This window comes from Anolis sagrei, chromosome 9 (assembly GCF_037176765.1).
Source record: "Anolis sagrei isolate rAnoSag1 chromosome 9, rAnoSag1.mat, whole genome shotgun sequence".
Classification (NCBI taxonomy): domain Eukaryota; kingdom Metazoa; phylum Chordata; class Lepidosauria; order Squamata; family Dactyloidae; genus Anolis; species Anolis sagrei.
Window position 1 is genome coordinate 13173375 of NC_090029.1, and position 24002 is coordinate 13197376.

General features: G+C 43.2%; 1 protein-coding gene across 1 annotated transcript in view; it reads right to left on the reverse strand.

Annotated features, from left to right (window-relative positions):
* ALDH1A3 (aldehyde dehydrogenase 1 family member A3) overlaps positions 1 to 24002 on the reverse strand; it is a 63380-nt gene that overhangs the window by 31415 nt on the left and 7963 nt on the right. Inside the window, exon 2 of the mRNA XM_067471297.1 lies at positions 12545 to 12649. Coding sequence (XP_067327398.1) covers positions 12545 to 12649 — 105 coding nt within the window. The remainder of the gene's footprint in view (positions 1 to 12544; positions 12650 to 24002) is intronic.

Sequence of the window (24002 nt, forward strand, 5' to 3'; positions counted from 1 at the left end):
GACCTAGCCACTATCAGCCAGTCGTCAATGTATGGGTACACGGACACGCCCCTCATCCTCAGGTGCGCGGCCACAACAGCCATACACTTTGTGAACACCCGTGGGGCAGCTGAGAGGCCAAAAGGCAGGACATTGAAACAGTATGCTTGACCATTGACCCTAAAGGAGAGAAACCTCCTGTGATGTGGGGCAATGGAAATGTGGAAGTATGCGTCACGAAGGTCGACGGTCGCAAACCAGGCCCCCCGAAAGAGTAGGGGGACTATGGAAGCAAGAGTCACCATACGAAATCTTTTGGGCTTAATGTGTTTATTGAGAGCCCTCAGGTCAAGAATCGGACGCATTCCACCTCCACGTTTAACAATCAGAAAATATCTAGAAAAGAAACAGAACGGGACCGAGGAAGGGTCGACTGGTGAAATGGCCCCCTTTTGCAACAACATTGTGATCTCCTCCATAATCTGAGCGGAGAAAGGCGTGTCCCGAACCAGGCCCACTCTGGGGATGTCCTCAAACTCAATACAATAACCATTGAAAACAACAGACAAAACCCAGGCATCTGTGGTTATGCTTGCCCATTCGTTGTAGAAGGGGGCGAGTCTGTCTTTAAACAATGAAAAAGGCCCAACGGGGCTGTCAACACTCAAGGTAAGGAAATCCTGCGGGGAAGGGGTAGCAACTTGGGTCTGTCGTAACAAGTCGGAAGGACATTCAGTTACATCCTGCCCGCTATGCCCTATAGGGGCGTCAAAGGCGCTTCTTAGAGGCGCCAGACGGCTTGGATTTACCCTGGAAGGGTTGAGCCCTAGTTTTTGGGAAATAAGGGGCCCGACGACCGCCCTGGAATCTTGATGATCCCGTCGAACGACTTCTGAAAGACCCCGAGAAGGAGTTGTTAAATGGCCTTCGATAGGAGGAGGTAAGATTTTGCCATCTTGGCTTCTGTTGGCTGTATGGCTGCCAAGTATAGCCGAATTTCGAGGCCGATTGCCTAACATCTTGCTTTTGTTTCAAATTGTCGTCTGTATTAGGATTAAATAAGCCCTCCTCGTGAAAAGGGAGTTCTTCAGCGAAGGCCTTTCCCTCCTCTGAAAGATTAGCGGCCCGCAGCCAAGCGTGTCTGCGAATGGAGGTGGCCGTAGCGAACAAATTTTCCGCTGTCTCCGCCATATGTTTGGCGAAATCTTTTTGTAGTTTTGACAACGCCAGGGCTTCCCCTTGCAATGCTTTGGCAAGGCGCTGTTCCTCCCCGGGCATAGACTCAATATACAACAACATGCGGTTCCACAGAAAAGACTGGTACCCGCTCATATATGTTGCATAATGAGCCATGCGTGTATACAAACTGGCAGAAAGATAGGCCTTCTTACCCAAGGTGTCCAATTTTCTCCCTTCTCTGTCAGGAGGGGTGGTCACTGAGCCCTTGGGGCGCTTAGATTTAGTGACCTCCGCTACCACGGTGTTTGCCTTGGGAGGAGCTATCACCCACTTGGCCGTGGCCATATCAATCTTGTACATAGTATCCAACCTTCTAGGGACCGCTGGTACTGCCCCAGGTGCCATGTCGGCCACCTTAGCTAACTTCAACAAATAAGGTAAGAGTGGAAGAGCAGAGGAGGGGATCGTATGTTGCTCATCCGACGGAAACATCGGATCCTCCACGTGCTCAGGTTGCTTTGGGGCAGGTATGTTCAGAGCCTTGATCATACGCTCCACCAAAGCAGCAAACTTGTGAAAATCAGCAGGCATGGTACAAGAAGCATCCTCACCCCCTAGAGCCTGGGAAGGATCAGGAGGCTCTGAGCCAGAGTCACTGTCTCTTGGGTCCATAATGTCCTGATCAATGGCTCTGGAGGAGTCCAAAACAGTTGCTCTCAGTGGGGTGGCCACGGCTGGGTCAGGTTCAGTCAGAGGGGCCGGGTCCACACTCACAGGCACCAATGCAGCTGGGGATGCGCGCACTGCAGGGTTCACTGGAGTCGCAGCGCCCCCTTGCGCCTCTTGGCGATACAGCAGATTACCGGACACAGGCCGGCCCGCCTCCGCATTCAGGCGGGATAGCTGATTGTCCCTTGCAGAAAAGCTTCCTTCAGCTGGGGTCAGGGCAGAGCGTGCTGGAGCCCCTTGCGCGCTGGAGCCCCCTAGAGAGGCCGATGTTCTCTGCCCCGAGACCCCTCCAAGCTCCCGCAGAGGGAGGGGAGGAGGAGGGCCCGCCGGTACCGAGAACGGGATCGGGCCCGGCACAAAGACAAGCTGGCCCGAAGGAGTCATCTGCCAATAGCCCTGCGGGGTCGCGTGCCTGGGGCTACGCTCAGCTGGGCGGGATGATGTGGCCCTGGAGCGGCGGGCGCGTCTCCGGCGCCTGGAGCAGGAGGAGGACGATGAGGAGGTCGAGGATGAGGAAGAGCAGGAGAAAGACCTTGAGCGCCGGCTCGACCTCGTAGAGGCTCTGCGTCCCCGGCGTCGAGAGCTCCTGCTCCTTCGGGAGGGGCATCTAGAGCGCCTCGGCCGCTTGCTAGGCCTACGAGACCCTCTGTCCTCCCTTCGGTGGCCCTGATAAAGGGCTGCAGCTGATGCCGCTCCCGGCATCGAAGGTCCATCCGAGATCTGAAGTCCCTCCGCATGGAAGGCGCCCTGCATCTGCGGCCCCGGAGAGCCCGCCTCCCTTCCTAGGCTGGCGGTATCGAAGGGAGGCGTTGTCGAAGCGGCAGGTGGAGAGGCCCTCCGAATGGCTGCCTCCATCAGCTCAGTAGAGGGGGCGTTGAAGATGCCCCCGAACGCGCCGCTGGTGGACGGCGCGGACTCCAAAGGAGGGGAGGTGGGAGGAGCCACGGAGACTGGTCTCCCATCCCTGTGCGCAGCCTCCCCGCTGGCTCCGCCCCCAGAGGGAGAGAGCGTCGGCATCTGAGGGGTCGAGAAGACCTCCGAGACCGGGCCCTCCGGTCCCGAGTGCTGCGGCCTGAAAGGAGTCACAGGAGCCATATCCACCTCGAGGGATAAGGTAGGTGTTCTGAGGCTTGATTGACCCGGTTGGCCCATTGTGGAGGGAGGGGCTTGAGCAGCAACGGACGAAGAAGCACTTCCCGCCCTTTTTGGAGCAGCTTTTTTACCTTGCACTGTTTCGCGGCCATCTTGTGAGGCCTTGTCCCTGGGCCTTTTGGCCTTCTTCTTAGCCAGCCCCATGGCCTGATCCAAGAGGGGCACAGCAGAGCTTGTTGGGCCCGTTTGCTGTGGTGAAGGGGCAGGAGGGAGCAGGGCCCTTTCATAAAGTGCCGCCTTAAGCCTGAGCTCCCGGTTTTTTCTGGTCTGTGGCGTAAAAGCCATACAGACTGAGCAGGCTTGGGTAAGATGACCCTCTCCAAGACACTGTAGACACAGGGAATGCCCATCAGTGTCCGGATAGGTATTAGGGCACTTGGAGCAGCGCTTAAAGGAGGTAGTCGCCATCACGCTGAAAGCACGTGAGGGGAGGCAGGAATGGTCAGGCAGTCCGGGTCTATAGCCAGCAATCAGAGTCCAATTCAAAGTCCAATACCTTAGTCACAAACAGTCCAGTCCAAACGATCAGAATCAGTCCAGTCAAATGCAAGAGCTCGCAAAGAGAGAGATAGAGAGAGGTTCTCAAGCTACTGCAATAGCGCGGAAAAGAGAACTGCCGGCTAGCCCCGCCCTCGGGCTACTTATACTCGAGGAGAGGGGGGGTGGGGCTGGTGGGCTCAAAATTGTTATATTTTTATCTAGAAGGTTCCGAAAGCTGTACTGCGCATGCGCACAGATACCAAATGTACGATTCACAGTGACTACGACAGGAAAAGAAGAGAACAATCAAGGACTCCCTTCTGGACACAACCAGACACTTGTATAACATTTCTCGTGGAAGCAATAAGAGCATAATCACGCTGTTCTGTTGTGCGCTGGGCCTGCAAAGAATTGTCCTTAAAACAGGATGTGCAACCTTTGCCCAGCGGGAAGCCAGGGGGCCCAAGGAGAAGTTCTCAGAGGTTTTCCATCACAAATGACTTTTAGATGGCTTGTGAAATATAATGAAGTCTTTTATTAATGAACAATCAAACAGAAACTTCTCTTGTCTTCAAAGGGTTAAACAAATGCTTCCAGGCTTTAAGCAACTAGTGACTTCCTAATCTTGCCCACGAAGGACAGGCAACTGTCTTCAATAACTTCTTCTTTACTTTAAATGAAAAATCCCCTTTTTAACTTCTCCCAGGCTGACTGTGAACTTAAACCTAACTGATGTGGGCACCACTACCGGGTTGAACTGCGTCTCAAAGCACCGAGTGGACCTACCAGCAAGGACTGTAGTCTCTTCAGCTGGAGTTCTTTGATCTTTAGGGTTGTTCTCCCCTGGAAAGTCTTCAAAGCTTTGGGGATGCTTCCCTGAAAATTCTTAAAAGTTGAAGCTTTTGTACAGGTCCTGTATATAGCTTTCCTTGCTGAGACTAACTAAAAATGGCTCCCTTCCCTTCCCAATTGCCCTGAGCAAGGGGCGGAACCAAAACTTAACGATGATGGACAGGTGACTTGCCCTATGACTGCAACCAAAGGAAGCCACCTTTCTGCAGAATCCCTGACTGCAAGCAAACATTTGATACAAAGCAAATAAAGCTGAAGCTTCTGGTACAGCCGTACCAGCACACACGCTAAATTCAGATTGTGATCTAGCGAGGCGTAATCTTTCGTTTTTGTCCTAGTCATATAATCACCTTTATGTTTGTTTGTTTTTTGTCAGTTGAACCATATGTAATCTTATCTCTTTTTTTTTTTTTTTTTGACAGAGTTACAAGCTTGGTAGATGCAGGGACTGCTGTGGTCTTGATTTCAGGAAAGCCTTCGACAAATCCCCCCATGGCCTTCTGGAAGCAATGTAGTCCAATGTGGGTTAGGCAAGGCTACTATGAGGGGGATCTGAATTGGTTCAGCAACCGAACCCAAAAGGAGCTTTCCTCCCAATGGTTCTCCATCCCGGAATGAAGTGACTATTTGATACCATGAAGAGGGTTCAGTCCTGGGCCCAGTTCTGTTCAGGATCTCTCTTAATGATTTGGATGAAGGTTTAGAGCAGTGGTTCTCAACCTGGGGGTCGGGACGGTTCTGTACGGTTCTGTTCTGTGCTTTAAAAATGTTTAAGACTATCAACTCGCCCTCCGCATGTGATGTTCGCTCAGTGATATGGTTTTTGTCAACAAAGAACCTGCCTGCTGCAGAAATTCATCGACAGATTTGTGAAGTGTACGGTGATACTGTTATGAGTGAAAGCAAAGTGTGTAAGTGGCTACGACAATTCAGAGATGGCCGTGACAACGTCCATGATGAGGACCGCTCCGGTTCCTTGCTGACAAAAACCGTATCACGTGCAGCGGGTGAGTTGATACTCTTAAACATTTGTAAAACATAGAACAGAACCGTACAGGTTAGCTACAGAGCGGAAACTGAGCACAGTTGTTCCCAAGGCATGCCGGTACACGACGCATGCACTCATTGCGGTATGTGCGCGAACTACTAGTGTCTACAACAAAACGGACCTTACTTAAAAAATACCCCTCATATAATTCTAAAACTCAAGGTCAATGCCCACTAAACTCTTGCAGTATTTTCTATTGTTCATGGAAGTTCTGTGTACCAAGTTTGGTTCAATTCCAACATTGGTGGAGTTCAGAATGCTCTTTGATTGTAGGTGAATTATAAATCCCAGCAACTACAACTCCTAAATGACAAAATCAACACCCCCCCCCCAAACCCCACCGGTATTCAAAGGTGGACGTATCAGGTATTTGTGCCAAATTTGGTCCAGCAAATAAAAATACATCCTGCCTATCAGATATTTACATGGCGATTCTCCACTTTGCAAGATACTCCACTTTGGCAGGAAAAACGAAATGCAAAGATACAGAATGGGGGAGGCCTGGCTCGAGAGCAGTACGAGTGAAAAAGATCTTGGAGTCCTCGTGGACAACAAGTTAAACATGAGCCAACAATGTGATGTGGCGGCAAAAAAAGCCAATGGGATTATGGCCTGCATCAATAGGAGCATAGTGTCTAGATCTAGGGAAGTAATGCTACCCCTCTATTCTGTTTTGGTTAGACCACATTTGGAATATTGTGTCCAATTCTGGGCACCACAATTCAAGAGAGATATTGACAAGCTGGAATGTGTCCAGAGGAGAGCGACTAAAATGATAAAAGGTCTGGAAAACAAGCCCTATGAGGAGTGGCTTAAGGAGCTGGCCATGTTTAGCCTGAAGAAGAGAAGGCTGAGAGGGGATATGATAGCCATGTATAAATATGTGAGAGGAAGCCACAGGGAGGAGGGAGCAAGCTTGTTTTCTGCTTCCTTGGAGACTAGGACGCGGAACAATGGCTTCAAACTACAAGAGAGGAGATTCCATCTGAACATGAAGAAGAACTTCCTGACTGTGAGAGCCGTTCAGCAGTGGAACTCTCTGCCCCGGAGTGTGGTGGAGGCTCCTTCTTTGGAAGCTTTCAAACAGAGGCTGGATGGCCATCTGTCAGGGGTGATTTGAATGCAATATTCCTGCTTCTTGGCAGGGGGTTGGACTGGATGGCTCATGAGGTCTCTTCCAACTCTTTGATTCTTTGATTCTATGATTCATAACAGTAGCAAAATTACAGTTATGAAGTAGCAACAAAATAAATTTATGGTTGAGGGTCACCACAACATGAGGAACTGTATTAAGGGGTCGCGGCATTAGGAAGGTTGAGAACCACTGGTTTAGAGGGTGTGCTTCTTATCCAGTTTGCAGATGGGAGCAAATTGGGAGGGAGAGCAAATACTCCAGAGGACAGGATCAGGATTCAAAAGGACCTCCACAGATGAGAGAGATGATTGCCCAAAACTAACACAATGAATTTCAACAAGGACAAATGTAAGACACTAAACTTAGCAAAAAAAAAAAATGAAATACAAAGAGACAGGATGGCCAGAACGCCATGGATTACACCTGAAATCAACAACTGATCAGTAAGTCAACATGTGGGTAAATCCAACTAAATTCAGTGAGTTATGGTTTCTTAATTGCCTCTGATAAATCAGTGGTTCTCAACCTTCCTAATGCTGTGACCCCTTAATACAGTTCCTCATGTTGTGGTGACCCCCAACCATGTAATTTTGCTCCTGTTATGAATCATAATGTAGATATCTGATATGCAGTATATATTTTCATTCACTGGTTCAAATTTGAATGCTGGTGGGGTGGGGTGAGGGCATTGATTTTGTAATGACATGGGAGTTGGAGTTGCTGGGATTTATAGTTAACCTATAATCAAAGAGGAGAGCAATAATCTTGGGAGGAGAACAATGTCCAGTCTCGATAAAACCGTAAAGAGTAGAGACATCAGACTGGCAACAAAGATCCATTGCCTAGTCAAAGCCATGGTATTCCCTGTAGTCGCCTACGGATGTGAGAGCTGGACCTTAGGGAAGGCTGAGCGAAGGAAGATTGATGCTTTTGAGCTGTGGTGTTGGAGGAAAGTTCTGAGAGTGCCTTGGACTGCGAGAAGATCCAACCAGTCCATCCTCCAGGAAATAAAGCCCGACTGCTCATTGGAGGGAAGGAGACTAGAGACAAAGTTGAAGTCCTTTGGCCACATCATGAGGAGACAGCAAAGCCTAGAGAAGACAATGATGCTGGGGAAAGTGGAAGGCAAAAGGAAGAGGGGCCGACCAAGGGCAAGATGGATGGATGGCATCCTTGAAGCGACTGGACTGACCTTGAAGGAGCTGGGGGTGGTGACGGCCGACAGGGAGCTCTGGCGTGGACTGGTCCATGAGGTCACGAAGAGTCGGAGACGACTGAACGAATGAACAACAACAACAACATAATCAAAGAGCATTCTGAACTCCACCAATGATGGAATTGAAGCACTCTTGGCACATAGAACTCCCACGACCAACAGAAAATACTGGAAGGGTTTGGTGGAGATTGACCTTGAGTTTTGGAGTTGTAGTTCACCTACATCCAGAGAGCACTGGGACTCAAACAATGATGGATCTGGACCAAACTTGGCATGAATATTCAATATGCCCAAATGTGAACACTGGTGGAGTTTGGGGGAAATAGACCTTGAAATTTGGGAGTTGTAGTTGCTGGGATTTATAGTTCACCTACAATCAAAGAGCATTCTGAAACCCATCAACACTGGAATTGGGCTAAACTTCCCCCACGACCAACAGAAAATATTGTTGTTTCCTGATGGGCTTCAGCGACCCCTCTGATACCTCCTCGTGACCCCCCCAGAGGTCCCGACCCCCAGGTTGAGAAACACTGGCCTAAATTGTATAATTAGCACTAACCACAATGGTCAGAGTAGCTCTAGGGTTTAGCCATCAAATATTAGAATAGTCAGAGCAGCTATTGGATTTAGTCATTGATTACTAAGTAGTCAGAGGCATTAATAAACCCTTTGCATGCTTTTATGATAGTACCATTTAGGAAATAATGGCATTAATAACAAAAATCGTGTTACGCAGTTTAATATAATTAAACAATAATATAATAATTAATATAATAAATTAATATAATAATAAATATTATTATAATATTACAACATAATATAATATAATAATATAATGTGCTGCAGGATGTCCCTTGGTTCAGTTTAATAATTTTTCGAATGAGGAAATGACATTGACAACCCAGGAAAAAATGTGTTACAGAGTGTTACTAGTGTTACTAGTCAGAGTAACTCTAGGGATAGTGGTTCTCAACCTTCTTATTGCCGTGGCCCCTTAATACAGCCCCCCATTTTGTGGTGACCCCCAACCATAAAATTATTTTCGTTGCTACTTCGTAACTGTGATTTTGGCTACTGTTATGAATTATAGAATCGTAGATTCATAGAGTTGGAAGAGACCTCATGGGCCATCCAGTCCAACCCCATTCTGCCAAGAAGCAGGAATATTGCATTCAAAGCACCCCTGACAGATGGCCATCCAGCCTCTGTTTAAAATGTAATATAAATATCTGATATTCAGAATGTATTTTCATTCACCGGACCAAATTTGGCACAAATACCTGATACGTCCAAATATGAATATTGGTGGGGTCGGGGACTGGATTGATTTTTATCATTTGGGAGGTATAGTTGCTGGGATTTATAGTTAACCTGCAATCAAAGAACATTCTGAACTCCACCAATGATGGAATTGAATCAAACTTGGCACTCAGAATTCCCATGACCAACGGAAAATCCTGGAAGGATTTGATGAGCACGGACCTTGGGTTTTGGAGTTGTAGTTCACCCACATCCAGAGAGTACTGTGGACTCAAACAATAATGGATCTGGACCAAACTTGGCACAAATACTCAATATGCCCAAATGTGAGCACTGGTGGAGTTTGGGGAAAACAAACCTTGACATTTGGGAGTTGTAGTTTCTGGGATTTATAGTTCACTAACAATCAAAGAGCATTCAGAACTCCACCAACGATAGAATTGGGCCAAACTTCCCACACAGAATCCTGATGCCCAACAGAAAATATTGTGCTATCTGATGGTCTTTGGCGACCCCTCTGACACCCCCTCACGACCCCCTCAGGGGTCCTGACCCCCAGGTTGAGAAACACTGCTCTAGGGCTTAGCCATTGACTGACAGAGTCATGGGAATAGCTTCTAGGGTTTAGCCATCGACAATGAGAGCAATCAGAGTCACTGCAGGAGTTCCAGAGAAGCAAAGCCCAGAGCAAGTGGCCCAACGCTCCCTGTCTCTTCCTGGGATGTGACTGCATTTGGCCCTCAAGATGGATTTGACCTTCATAGCTCCCAGCTGGAATATCAGCCATGTGGTTTGAGGTATTTCACAGCCATTCCATTTGCACGAATGGAAACACTTGGCTGAAGTTTCTCAATGGAAAGCAACGTCTTGGGTTGCATCAATTACGGGGAGGTCCAAAGCAAAACCCACGCACTGAGAAGGGAACTATGGGCAAGGTTGGAATTCCTGCCTTAATCCGCCTGGTGTTTAATCAGTGTTACCTTACACGGGTGCTGTGATACCAAGAGCGACAACTTGGGGTGGGGGAGAGCAGGGGGGATTGGGCCCACCGCAGCTGCCACCAGGCGTGGAGTGGAATGCAGCACGGTTTGTAACCCAGGGAGGAGAGGAAAGGATTGTGGTCATTGTGCCTTGTCTCTGCCAAAGACTGAGTGGCTTGCTTTGGAATGGAGGGTGCCTCTGCACCAGTGGCTCCCAACCTTTTTTGACCAGGGTCCACTTCACCAGAGACCCCTCTCCAACATTAGTACCAAAAGGGTTATGAATAGGTTTTTGGTCAACTTTCGATTCTGTCTGGTTATTTGGGGTGCTGACTGAGAAAACTGCATTGGATAGACCACATCAGCCATTCGGTCATCATCATCTGCTCACCCACAGAAAACCATATGTAACAATCTACAGCTGATGTGGTGGCAGTAATCTGTTGTGGGTATCAGCCTCTCCCCTAGAATCATAGAATCAAAAAGTTGGAAGAGACCTCATGGCCCATCCAGTCATAGAATCATAGAATCAAAGAGTTGGAAGAGACCTCATGGGCAATCCAGTCCAACCCCCTGCCAGGAAGCAGGAATATTGCATTCAAATCACCCCTGACAGATGGCCATCCAGCCTCTGTTTAAAAGCTTCCAAAGAAGGAGCCTCCACCACACTCCGGGGCAGAGAGTTCCACTGCTGAACGGCTCTCACAGTCAGGAAGCTCTTCCTCATGTTCAGATGGAATCTCATTTCTTGTAGTTTGAAGCCATTGTTCTGCGTCCTAGTCTCCAGGAAAGCAGAAAACAAGCTTGCTCCCTCCTCCCTGTGACTTCCTCTCACATATCTATATATGGCTATCATGTCTCCTCTCAGCCTTCTCTTCTTCAGGCTAAACATGCCCAGCTCCTTAAGCCGCTCCTCATAGGGCTTGTTCTCCAGACCCTTGATCATTTTAGTCGCCCTCCTCTGGACACATTCCAGCTTGTCAATGTCTCTCTTGAATTGTGGTGCCCAGAATTGGACACAATATTCCAGGTGTGGTCTAACCAAGGAGGAATAGAGGGGTAGCATTACTTCCTTAGATCTAGACACTATGCTCCTATTGATGCAGGCCAAAATCCCACTGGCTTTTTTTTTGCCGCCACATCACATTCCTGGCTCATGTTTAACTTGTTGTCCACGAGGACTCCAAGATCATTTTCACACGTACTGCTCTCGAGCCAGGCCTCGTCCCCCATTCTGTATCTTTGCATTTCGTTTTTTCTGCCTAAGTGGAGTATCTTGCATTTGTCACTGTTGAACTTCCTTTTGTTAGTTTTGGCCCATCTCTCTAATCTGTCAAGATCATTTTGAATCCTGCTCCTGTCCTCTGGAGTGTTGGCTATCCCTCCCAATTTGGTGTCATCTGTAAACTTGATGATCATGCCTTCTAACCCTTCATCTAAGTCATGAATAAAGATGTTGAACAGAACCGGGCCCAGGACAAAACCCTGCTGATGGCACTCCACTCGTCACTTCTTTCCAGGATGAAGAGGAAGCCTTGGGGAGAATCACCCTCTGGGTTCGTCCATTTACCCAATTACAGATCCACCTCACTGCAGTTTTGCCTAGCCCACATTGGACTAGTTTCCTTGCCAGAAGGTCATGGGGGACCTTGTCGAAAGCCTTACTGAAATCCAGGTACGCTACATCCACGGCATTCCCCGCATCTACCCAGCTTGTAACTCTATCGAAAAAAGAGATCAGATGAGTCTGGCATGACTTGTTTTTGATAAATCCATGTTGACTATTAGCAATGACCGCATTTGTTTCTAAGTGTTTGCAGACCACTTCCTTAACAATTTTTTTTCCAGAATCTTGCCTGGTATTGACATGAGGCTGACCACACGGTAATTGTTTGGGTCATCCTTTTTTCCCTTCTTGAAAATTGGGACCATCCTTTTTTCCCTTCTTGAAGATTGGGACATTGGCCCTTCTCCAGTCTGCTGGAACTTCTCCCGTTCTCCAAGAACTCTCAAAGATGATTGCCAATGGTTCCAAAATGACTTCTGATAGTTCCTCCAATACTCTTGGGTGTATACTCTTATAAGTGCCGAGGCAACATCCCTGATGCCTCGGCACTATAAGAGGGTTTTGCGAGGCCAGGCACTCTAGTTGCCATGTGATTTCAAGGCAACGGAGTAGTAATTGAGAGGCCGCGGACCACATTTTCATTCTTGCAGACCACTGGTGTTCCACAGACCACAGGTTGGGATCCTTTGCTCTACAATGTTGAATGGATGTAGTTAGACACCACTTGAACTGCCATAGCTCAGTGCTACAGAACTCCCGGAGCCGTCGTTTGGAGAGACGCCGGCACTCTTGTGTAAGAAAGGCGAAAGACCTTGGAAAACTACAACATAATTCCACAGTATTGAGCTGTGGCAGCCTGGGTGTCTTCATTTCAGGCATAACAACAAAGCCAGCTCTCAAGCTGAGGTTTCCTTTCAACACAACTGTGCATAATTCCACATGCTTTCCTGATCGAGAAAGAACAGACCTTGTCCCCCTCTTCGATATCACAGATCTTCTCTCCTTTTGAAGGGTTGAAGGTGGGGAATTTCTTTCCGCTCTTCGACTCATGCCACTCGTTGTTAATGAATATCTAGAAAGAGAAAGGAAAGGCATTGTTAGAGAAACACACAAAACCGATTTTCTTCCTGAGCGACTAGTTTTCCGCATACAGATATTTCTTAACAGGAGCGTTTTATGGAACGTACCTCTCTCAGCTACTCAGGTTGGGAAGAACTGAGAAAATTGTGACAAATGCAAGATACTCCACTTAGGCAGAAAAAACAAAATGCAAAGATACAGAACGGGGGACGATGCCTGGCTTGAGAGCAGTACGTGTGAAAAAGATCTTGGAGTCCTTGTGGACAACAAGTTAAATATGAGCCAACAAAGTGATGTGGTGGCAAAAAAAGCCAATGGGATTTTGGCCTGCATCAATAGAAGCATAGTGTCTAGATTCAGAGAAGTAATGCTCTATTCCGCCTTGGTTAGACCACACCTGGAATATTGTGTCCAATTCTGGGCACCACAATTCAAGAGAGATATTGACAAGCTGGAATGTGTCCAGAGGAGGGCAACTCAAATGATCAAGGGTCTAGAGAACAAGCCCTATGAGGAGCGGCTTAAAGAGCTGGGCATGTTTAGCCTGAAGAAGAGAAGGCTGAGAGGAGATATGATAGCCATGTATAAATATGTAAGAGGAAGCTACAAGGAGGAGGGAGCAAGCTTGTTTTCCGCTTTCCTGGAGATTAAGATGTGGAACAATGGCTTCAAACTACAAGAAAGGAGATTCCATCTGAACATGAGGAAGAACTTCCTGACTGTGAGAGCCGTTCAGCAGTGGAACTCTCTGCCCTGGAGTGTGGTGGAGGCTCCTTCTTTGGAAGCTTTTAAACAGAGGCTGGATGGCCATCTGTCAGGGGTCATTTGAATGCAATATTCCTGCTTCTTGGCAGAATGGGGTTGGACTGGATGGCCCATGAGGTCTCTATGTTTTTTAATTGCTTGTATTGTTGTTATTATTGCTTGTATTGTGTTTTGGGCTTGGCCTCATGTAAGCCGCACTGAGTCCCTTGGGGAGATGGTAGCGAGGTACAAATAAAGTGTTGTTGTTATTATTATTATTATTATTATTATTATTATTATTATTAGGTGGGTTGTGTCCAAATTTGGTGTCAATTCCCCCAGTGGTTTTTGAGTCCTGTTAATCCCACTAACAAACATTACATTTTTATTTATATAGAAATGTATTATATTATTATAATTCCATTATATTATTATAATATCTTACACTATGTAAGACTATGATATTATTTTCCTGGGTTATTAATGTCGTTTCCTAATGGGTTCTAGCATAAAAACAAGGAAGTTGTTTATTAAATCGCAAAGATATTGTTCTCGCTAGAGCACATTTCGTTGTTTTTCAATGAATTTCTCATCAAGTACCAACCAATTGCAACTGAGTTTGTGGCAGCCACAAAAAGAACAAATTTTCTGGAGTAGAACAACTACTTTCAAAGTAATTATCACACAATTAATTAGGAATAACACTTTCAAACCAGGAACAGAAATTTATTTTCAATTGGGTTGTTGTAGGTTTTTCCGGGCTATATGACCATGTTCTGAAGGCAATTTTTCTCCTGACATTTCGCCTGCATCTATGGCAAGCATCAGAGGTAGTGAGGTCTGTTGGAAGTAGGAAAAATGGGTTTATATATCTGTGGAATGGCCAGGGTGAGACAAAGGACTTTTGTCTGCTGGGGCTAGCTGTGAATGTTTCAGCTGATCACCTTGATTTGCATTCAATGGCTTGGAAGCGCCTGGGGGAAATCTTTTGTTGAGAGTGATTTCATGTGCCTGTTTGTTTCCCCTCTGTTGTTTTCAATTGTTGTTACATAGTGTTATCCACTGCGCATGGAAATGCATCTATAAGACCGTGGAGATGACCCTCTATTATGGGATTCCCGGCTAGCGGACAAGTCAAGGCAGTGCAATCATTTGACATTTAAATCTAAAACTAAAGAATAGTAAACTTTGTACAGTGGGACACAACTCAGTCAAATGGCAGGTGTTATGGTAGGGCAATCCCCACGCAACATTATTTTGGAAACATTACGATCGGAAAGCAAGAGAGGCTTTGGCTTAAACTGGAGAAGGACCTCAACCTGCGGAAAGCTTTAGGAAAATGTAAAATACAGTCAGCCTTTAGTATTAGGTTCTTGTAGGTTTTTTCGGGCTATAGGGCCATGTTCTAGAGGCATTTCTCCTGACATTTCACCTGCATCCATGGCAAGCATCCTCAGAGGTAGTGAGGTCTGTTGGAAATAGGAAAATGGGTTTATATATCTGTGGAATGGCTGGGGTGGGGCAAAGAACTCTCTGCTGAAGCTAGGTGTGAATGTTTCAGCTGACCACCTTCATTAGCATTTGAAGGCCTGCGTGAGCCTGGGAAAATGTTCTGTTGAGAGGTGTTAAGATGTGCCTGGGTGTTTCCTCTCTGCTGTTTTGCTGTTGTAATTTTAGAGTCATTCCACAGATATATAAACCCATTTTCCTATTTCCAACAGACCTCACTACCTCTGAGGATGCTTGCCATAGATGCAGGCGAAACGTCAGGAGAGAATGCCTCTAGAACATGGCCCTATAGCCCGAAAAAACCTACAAGAACCTAGTGATTCCAGCCATGAAAGCCTTTGACAATAGCCTTTAGTATTCATTGGAGCTTAGTTACAGGACACCCACAGATACCAAAACTCATGGAAGATCAAGTCCCATTATAGACAATAGTGCAGTAGAATGATGTCCCTTATATAAAATGGCAACATCAAGGTTTGAATATTATATATATATATATATATATATATATAATATTCAAACCTTGATGTTGCCATTTTACACACACACACACACACACTAGCCATCCCCTGCCACAAGCTGTGGCCCACATGGGGGTTCTGTGTGGAAGGTTTGTCCCAATTCTATCGTTGGTGGGGTTCAGAATGCTCTGTGATTGTAGGTGAACTATAAATCCCAGTAACTGCAACTCCCAAATGTCAAGATTCTATTTTCCCCAAACTCCACCAGTGATCACATTTGGGCATATAGAGTATACATGTAGAGTTTGGTCCAGATCCATCATTGCTTGAGTCCACGGTGATCTCTGGATGTAGATGAACTATAACTCCAAAACTAAAGGACACTGTCTACCAAACCCTTCCAGTATTTTCTATTGGTCATGGGAGAACTGTGTGCCGAGTTTGGTTCAATTCCATCGTTGGTGGGGTTCAGAATGCTCTTTGATTGTATGTGAACTATAAATCCCAGCAACTACAACTCCTAAATGACAAAATCAATTTTTGTGTGTGAAGGACATACATTGGGTTATTAGGTGTCTTGTGTCCAAATTTGGCGGCAATTCGTCCAGTGGTTTTTGAGTTCTGTGAATAGCACAAACGTACATTACATTTTTATTTTTATATATATATTTATATATATATAACCCCTGGATGAATTGCCACCAAATTTGGACACAAGACACCTAACGACCCAATGTATGTCCTTCACTCAAAAAAAAATTGATTTTGTCATATATTATTTATAATATATGATATATAATATATATATTATTTATATTAAATAATATAAAATTATTATTTATATTAAATAATATAAAATAATATAAAATTTATATTAAATATATAAATATGTGAATAGCACAAATGAACATTACATTATATATATATATATATATATATATATATATATATATATATAATAAAATATATAAATATAAATATAAATAAAAATGTAATGTTCGTTTGTGCTATTCACAGAACTCATATATATATATATATATATATATATATATATATATTCTCAAGCCATGGATAGTTGAATTGTAATATCTGTTATCACCCCTATCATGCAAGTGGAATAATTTTTTAAAAAATCTTAAATTCTCAGTTTTTAAAACTGTTGCTTTTAGGTACTCGATTGATTGTGGATAATGTGATTTTATAGCTTTAACTGGCATTGTTTATGTTTTAATTGCTTTTAACCTTGCTTAGATTTTTAACTAAATATTATTTAATTGTTGAATTGTTTAAGGCATTGAATTTTGCCTCTGCTGTAAGCTGCTTTGGGTCTCTTTTGGGGTCGAGAAAGGCAGGATATAAATATAGTAAGTAAAGTAAGTAAATAGTACTTGGAGATATCCTCCAGCCACAGATCTGTGATAGAAAACAATCTCAAAAGGCTACCTAGTGATCACCAACTACATGGAATAATCCATAGGACCAAATAGAGCGACACCAAATATTTCAATAGTTGATAATTATAATACAAACGCAAAGGGCCTGCTGTAAAACATTTTGAATTATAAGCATGCAGAGGCGGCCCTAGGTAATTTTCAACGGTAAGCAAACCGTATTTTGCCACCCCCCCCCCCCCCCCCCAATCATTGATATATATTTTCTGTTCGCCATGGGAGTTCTGTGTGCCATATTTGGTTCAATTCCATCATTGGTGGAGTTCAGAATGCTCTTTGATTGTAGGTGAACTATACATCCCAGTAACTACAACTCACATATGTCAAGGTCTATTTTCCCCCAAGAGCGTCCCTAGGCAAAATCAACTATACTGCAAATGCTTACTTTGCGTAATGGCTTGAGCCGCCCCTGTAAGCATGCGTGCAAAAAATATTACACGTCACTCCTTTGCAATACATTACTTCCAAGATGGGTAAAAACCTGACACACTGCACATTTGCAAAGCATTCCTTCCAAGCTTTGGCCCGTTCTGTTTGGGATATATCTTTAATTTGAGGAGTTTCCCCATTTGAAAACTGGAAATAGAGGCCTCTGAAGAAGTTCAAAAACATTAATAATAATAATAATAATAATAATAATTATTATTATTATTATTATTATGTTGTTTTGCTGTTGTAACAGAGAGTAAACAATCAGGCACATCAATTCACTCTCAACAAGAGATTCCCCCAGGCGCTTCCAGGCCATTGAATGCAAATCAAGGTGATCAGCTGAAACATTACCCTGGTCATTCCACAGATATATAAACCCATTTTTCCTACTTCCAACAGACCTCACTACCTCTGAGGATGCTTGCCATAGATGCAGGCGAAACGTCAGGAGAAAAATTGCCTCCAGAACATGGCCATATAGCCCGGAAAAACCTACAACAACCCAGTGATCCCGGCCATGAAAGCCTTCGCCAATACATTATTATTATTATTATTATTATTATTATTATTATTATTATTATATTTATACCCCGCTTTACCTCCCCAAAGGGGACTCAAAGCACCTTGACATAAAATCATGAGCACAGAATTTAAAATGTACAAATATACAAAAATATTATTTATATGCAAAACATGATTGTTACATTATTATTATTATTATTATTATTATTATTATTATTATTATATTTATACCCCGCTTTACCTCCCCAAAGGGGACTCATAGCACCTTGACATAAAAGCATGAGCACAGAATTTAAAATGTACAAATATACAAAAATATTATTTATATGCAAAACATGATTGTTACATTATTATTATTATTATTATTATTATTATTATTATTATTATTATTATTATATTTATATTTATACCCCGCTTTACCTCCCCAAAGGGGACTCAAAGCACCTTGACATAAAATCATGAGCACAGAATTTAAAATGTACAAATATACAAAAATATTATTTATATGCAAAACATGATTGTTACATTATTATTATTATTATTATTATTATTATTATTATTATTATATTTATACCCCGCTTTACCTCCCCAAAGGGGACTCATAGCACCTTGACATAAAAGCATGAGCACAGAATTTAAAATGTACAAATATACAAAAATATTATTTATATGCAAAACATGACTGTTACATTATTATTATTATTATTATTATTATTATTATTATTATTATTATATTTATACCCCGCTTTACCTCCCCAAAGGGGACTCAAAGCACCTTGACATAAAAGCACAAGCACAGAATTGAAAATATACAAATATATAAAAAAAATTATATCCAAAACATGATTGTTGTTGTTGTTATTATTATTATTATTATTATTATTATTATTGCACTATTCCCCCTCTATGAACAGAGACTCAGCGCGGCAAACAGTACTAAAAGCAATATATATAAAAATGCTCTGTGCGTAATGAGTACCATAAAAACAAAAAAACCACTGAACGAAATCACACCAAATTTGGCAACAAAACGTCTCACATCACCAGGAGTGACCATCACTCAAAAAATTATGATTTTGTCATTTGGGAGTTGTAGTTGCTGGGATTTATAGTTCACCTACAATCAAAGACCATTCTGCACTCCACTAATGATGGGATTGAACCAAACTTGGCACACAGAACTCCCATGACCAACAGAAAATATTGGAAGGGTTTGGTGGGCATTGACCTTGAGTTTGGGAGTTGTAGTTCACCTACATCCAGAGAGCACTGTGGACTCAAACAATGATGGATCTGGATCAAACTCTACACCAGGGGTCCACAAACTATTTAAACAGAGGGCCAGCTCACAGTCCCTCAAACTGTTAGAGGGCCGGATTATAATTTGAAAATAAACATGAATGAATTCGTATGCACACTGCACATGTCTTATTTGTAATGCAAAAAAACAAACAAAACCCCGACTTTAAAACAATACAATAATTAAAATGAAGAACAATTATAATAAATATAAGCTTATTAGTATTTCAATGGGAAGTGTGGGCCTGCTTTTGGCTGATGAGATAGCATTGCTGTTGTTGTTGTTGTTGTTGTTGTTGTTGTTGTGTGCTTTCAAGTCATTTCAGACTTAGGTTGACCCTGAGCGAGGGCCAGGTAAATGACCTTGGAGAGCCGTATCCGGCCCCCGGACCTTAGTTTGAGGACCCCTGCTCTACACGAATACTCAATATGCCCAAATGTGAACACTGGTGGAGTTTGGGGAAAATAGAATCTTGACATTTGGGAGTTGTAGTTGCTGGGATTTATAGTTCACCTACAATCACAGAGCATTCTGAACCCCACCAACGATAGAATTGGGCCAAAGCTCCCACACATATACACAGACTGGGCCACAGCAACGCGTGACAGGGGACAGCTAGTACCGTATAAAAGCTAAAAACAACAAAGACTATCATTAATTTTGTTATGTATTTTAAAATAGTTTTAAAATTTAAAATGTGTTCTGATTTAGTGGTGCATCTTTTAATGCAATATAATATTTCAAAAAGTTAAACTAGCCCACAAATGGTCAAAGCGAAAAGGCCTTATTTCAGAGGTCGGCATGCAAAACCTCTACACGCATGACCCATTCAAGGCAGGCATTGATCCTTAAGATCTGCCTCCGGCAATGGCAATAGAGCCGCTGCGTTGATAACTGAAAATGCTTGCAATCCCATACGTGTTTGTACAGTTGTTGCTGAAGAAATGTTTCTACCTGGAGTTTCATTACGCTGGACCCATCTCGCAGCACCTGCTGCTTCTCCTCCATTTCCTCTTCCTTTTTTGCACTTGAGACACATATACACATGCGGGGTATCAATAAATACAATAATAATAATCCAGGAGAGGGAATGACATGGCTCTCCAGCTGTGGCTTGCTTACTGCAACTGGGAATTGCAGTCCAACATCTGGAGCACCGCGTGATTCCCATCTCTGCAGTAAACCTTGTAAAATGCATGTATAAAAGCCCTGTTTGCATTTGCAGAGTGGGAGAACACGGGTTTTTCGTGTATTGCAAAAAATCTCTGCAGTAAACCTTGTAAAATGCATGTAAAAAGCCCTGTTTGCGTTTGCAGAGTGGGAGAACACGGGTTTTTCGTGTATTGCAAAAAATCTCTGCAGTAAACCTTGTAAAATGCATGTAAAAAGCCCCGTTTGCATTTGCAGAGTGGGAGAACACGGGTTTTTCATGTATTGCAAAAAATCTCTGCAGTAAACCTTGTAAAATGCATGTAAAAAGCCCTGTTTACGTTTGCAGAGTGGGAGAACACGGGTTTTTCGTGTATTGCAAAAAATCTCTGCAGTAAACCTTGTAAAATGCATGTAAAAAGCCCCGTTTGCATTTGCAGAGTGGGAGAACAGGGGTTTTTCATGTATTGCAAAAAATCTCTGCAGTAAACCTTGTAAAATGCATGTAAAAAGCCCTGTTTGCGTTTGCAGAGTGGGAGAACACGGGTTTTTCGTGTATTGCAAAAAATCTCTGCAGTAATCCTTGTAAAATGCATGTAAAAAGCCCCGTTTGCATTTGCAGAGTGGGAGAACATGGGTTTTTCGTGTATTGCAAAAAATCTCTGCAGTAATCCTTGTAAAATGCATGTAAAAAGCCCCGTTTGCATTTGCAGAGTGGGAGAACACGGGTTTTTCGTGTATTGCAAAAAATCTCTGCAGTAATCCTTGTAAAATGCATGTAAAAAGCCCCGTTTGCATTTGCAGAGTGGGAGAACACGGGTTTTTCTTGTATTGCAAAAAATCTCTGCAGTAAACCTTGCAAAATGCATGTAAAAAGCCCCGTTTGCATTTGCAGAGTGGGAGAACACGGGTTTTTCGTGTATTGCAAAAAATCTCTGCAGTAATCCTTGTAAAATGCATGTAAAAAGCCCCGTTTGCATTTGCAGAGTGGGAGAACACGGGTTTTTCGTGTATTGCAAAAAATCTCTGCAGTAATCCTTGTAAAATGCATGTAAAAAGCCCCGTTTGCATTTGCAGAGTGGGAGAACACGGGTTTTTCTTGTATTGCAAAAAATCTCTGCAGTAAACCTTGCAAAATGCATGTAAAAAGCCCCGTTTGCATTTGCAGAGTGGGAGAACACGGGTTTTTCGTGTATTGCAAAAAATCTCTGCAGTAATCCTTGTAAAATGCATGTAAAAAGCCCCGTTTGCATTTGCAGAGTGGGAGAACACGGGTTTTTCTTGTATTGCAAAAAATCTCTGCAGTAAACCTTGCAAAATGCATGTAAAAAGCCCCGTTTGCATTTGCAGAGTGGGAGAACACGGGTTTTTCGTGTATTGCAAAAAAACAAAAACAAATACAAATTAAACGGATGTGAAATAAAATGCTAAAAGGGATTAATGATGTTGAGGTAATACGGGGCGAATTCTTGGAATATATATTTGTCAGATTGTATAAATTCCTGGCAAAGGCTCGAAAGCCCCGTTGCAAACGTGGTCTCCGCTTCCATCTCCCGTCAAAGGCACGATTACATTTGGAGGCACACAACATTGATAAGGAGAGAGATCATGTTTGGGATATAAAAATACATTGATCAACTCGTGCTGAAACGCCTCCTGCCAAATCTGATAAAAATGGATCATTTCCAGTTTGGAAATTAGCCAGACTTTTAAAAAGTTTGCCTATTTTGTCCCCATAAGAAGAACAGAAAACGAAAGCGAACATTGCTTGGTCAGCGGATAATATTATTATATTATAATATTAATAATATAATAATATTTATATAATAAATATTATAATATATATAATAATTAATAATAATATAATATATAATAATTAATAATAATATTAATAATATTATTATTAATATATTTAATAATAATAATAATAATAATAATAATAATCTTTAGGTTCTTGTGGGTTTTTTCGGGCTGTATGGCCATGTTCTAGAGGCATTTTCTCCTGACGTTTCGCCTGCATCTATGGCAAGCATCCTCAGAGGTATGGCAAGCTACCTCTGAGGATGCTTGCCATAGATGCAGGCGAAACGTCAGGAGAAAATGCCTCTAGAACATGGCCATACAGCCCGAAAAAACCCACAAGAACTGAGATATAGAAACCCTTTTTCCTACTTCCAACAGACCTCACTACCTCTGAGGATGCTTGCCATAGATACAGGTGAAACGTCAGGAGAAAATGCCTCTAGAACATGGCCATACAGCACGAAAAAAAACCACAAGAACTGAGATATATAAACCCATTTTCCTAGTTCCAACAGACCTCACTACCTCTGAGGATGCTTGCCATAGATGCAGGCGAAACGTCAGGAGAAAATGCCTCTAGAACATGGCCATACAGCCCGAAAAAACCCACAAGAACTGAGATATATAAACCCTTTTTCCTACTTCCAACAGACCTCACTACCTCTGAGGATGCTTGCCATAGATACAGGCGAAACGTCAGGAGAAAATGCCTCTAGAACATGGCCATACAGCACGAAAAAAACCCACAAGAACTGAGATATATAAACCCATTTTCCTAGTTCCAACAGACCTCACTACCTCTGAGGATGCTTGCCATAGATGCAGGCGAAACGTCAGGAGAAAATGCCTCTAGGACATGGCCATACAGCCCGAAAAAAACCCACAAGAACTGAGATATATAAACCCATTTTCCTAGTTCCAACAGACCTCACTACCTCTGAGGATGCTTGCCGTAGATGCAGGCGAAACATCAGGAGAAAATGCCTCTAGGACATGGCCATACAGCCCGAAAAACCCCCACAAGAACCCAGTGATTCCAGCCATGAAAGCCTTCGACAATACATAATAATCTTTATTTATACCCCGCTACCATCTCCCCAAGTTACTCGGTGCGGCTTACATGAGGCCAAGCCCATAGCACATCAATAAACAAAAGCGATAACAAATAATCAATACAAAACAGTTAAAATAAAACTCAAAAACAAAAACTACACAATAAGCAATAAACAATGACAATAACATACAGCATTTAAAAACCTATGGCCGGGCCAAATGTAATAATGCTGGGCATGAACAAGGTAGGGTAAACTAGGCTTACATGAGGCCGAGCCCACAATAAATCCATAATAAAAGCAATAACAATAAAATCAATAACAACAGTAATCTATATATATATAAATGCTCTGTGCCTAATGAGTACCTTAAAAACAAAAGAACCAATGAACGAAATCACACCAAATTTGGCAACAAAACGTCTCACAACACAAGGAGTGACCATCACTCAAAAAATTATGATTTTGACATTTGGGAGTTGTAGTTGCTGGGATTTATAGTTCACCTACAATCAGAGAGCATTCTGAACTCCATCAATGATGGAATTGAACCAAACTTGGCATACAGAACTCCCCAAATTTGGCAACAAAACGTCTAGCAACACAAGGAGTGACCATCACTCAAAAAAATTATGCTTTTGACATTTGGGAGTTGTAGTTGCAGGGATTTATAGTTCACCTACAATCAGAGAGCATTCTGAACTCCATCAATGATGGAATTGAACCAAACTTGGCATACAGAACTTCCCAAATTTGGCAACAAAACGTCTAACAACACAAGGAGTGACCATCACTAAAAAAATTATGATTTTGTCATTTGGGAGTTGTAGTTGCGGGGATTTATAGTTCACCTACAATCAGAGAGCATTCTGAACTCCATCAATGATGGAATTGAACCAAACTTGGCACACAGAACTCCCAT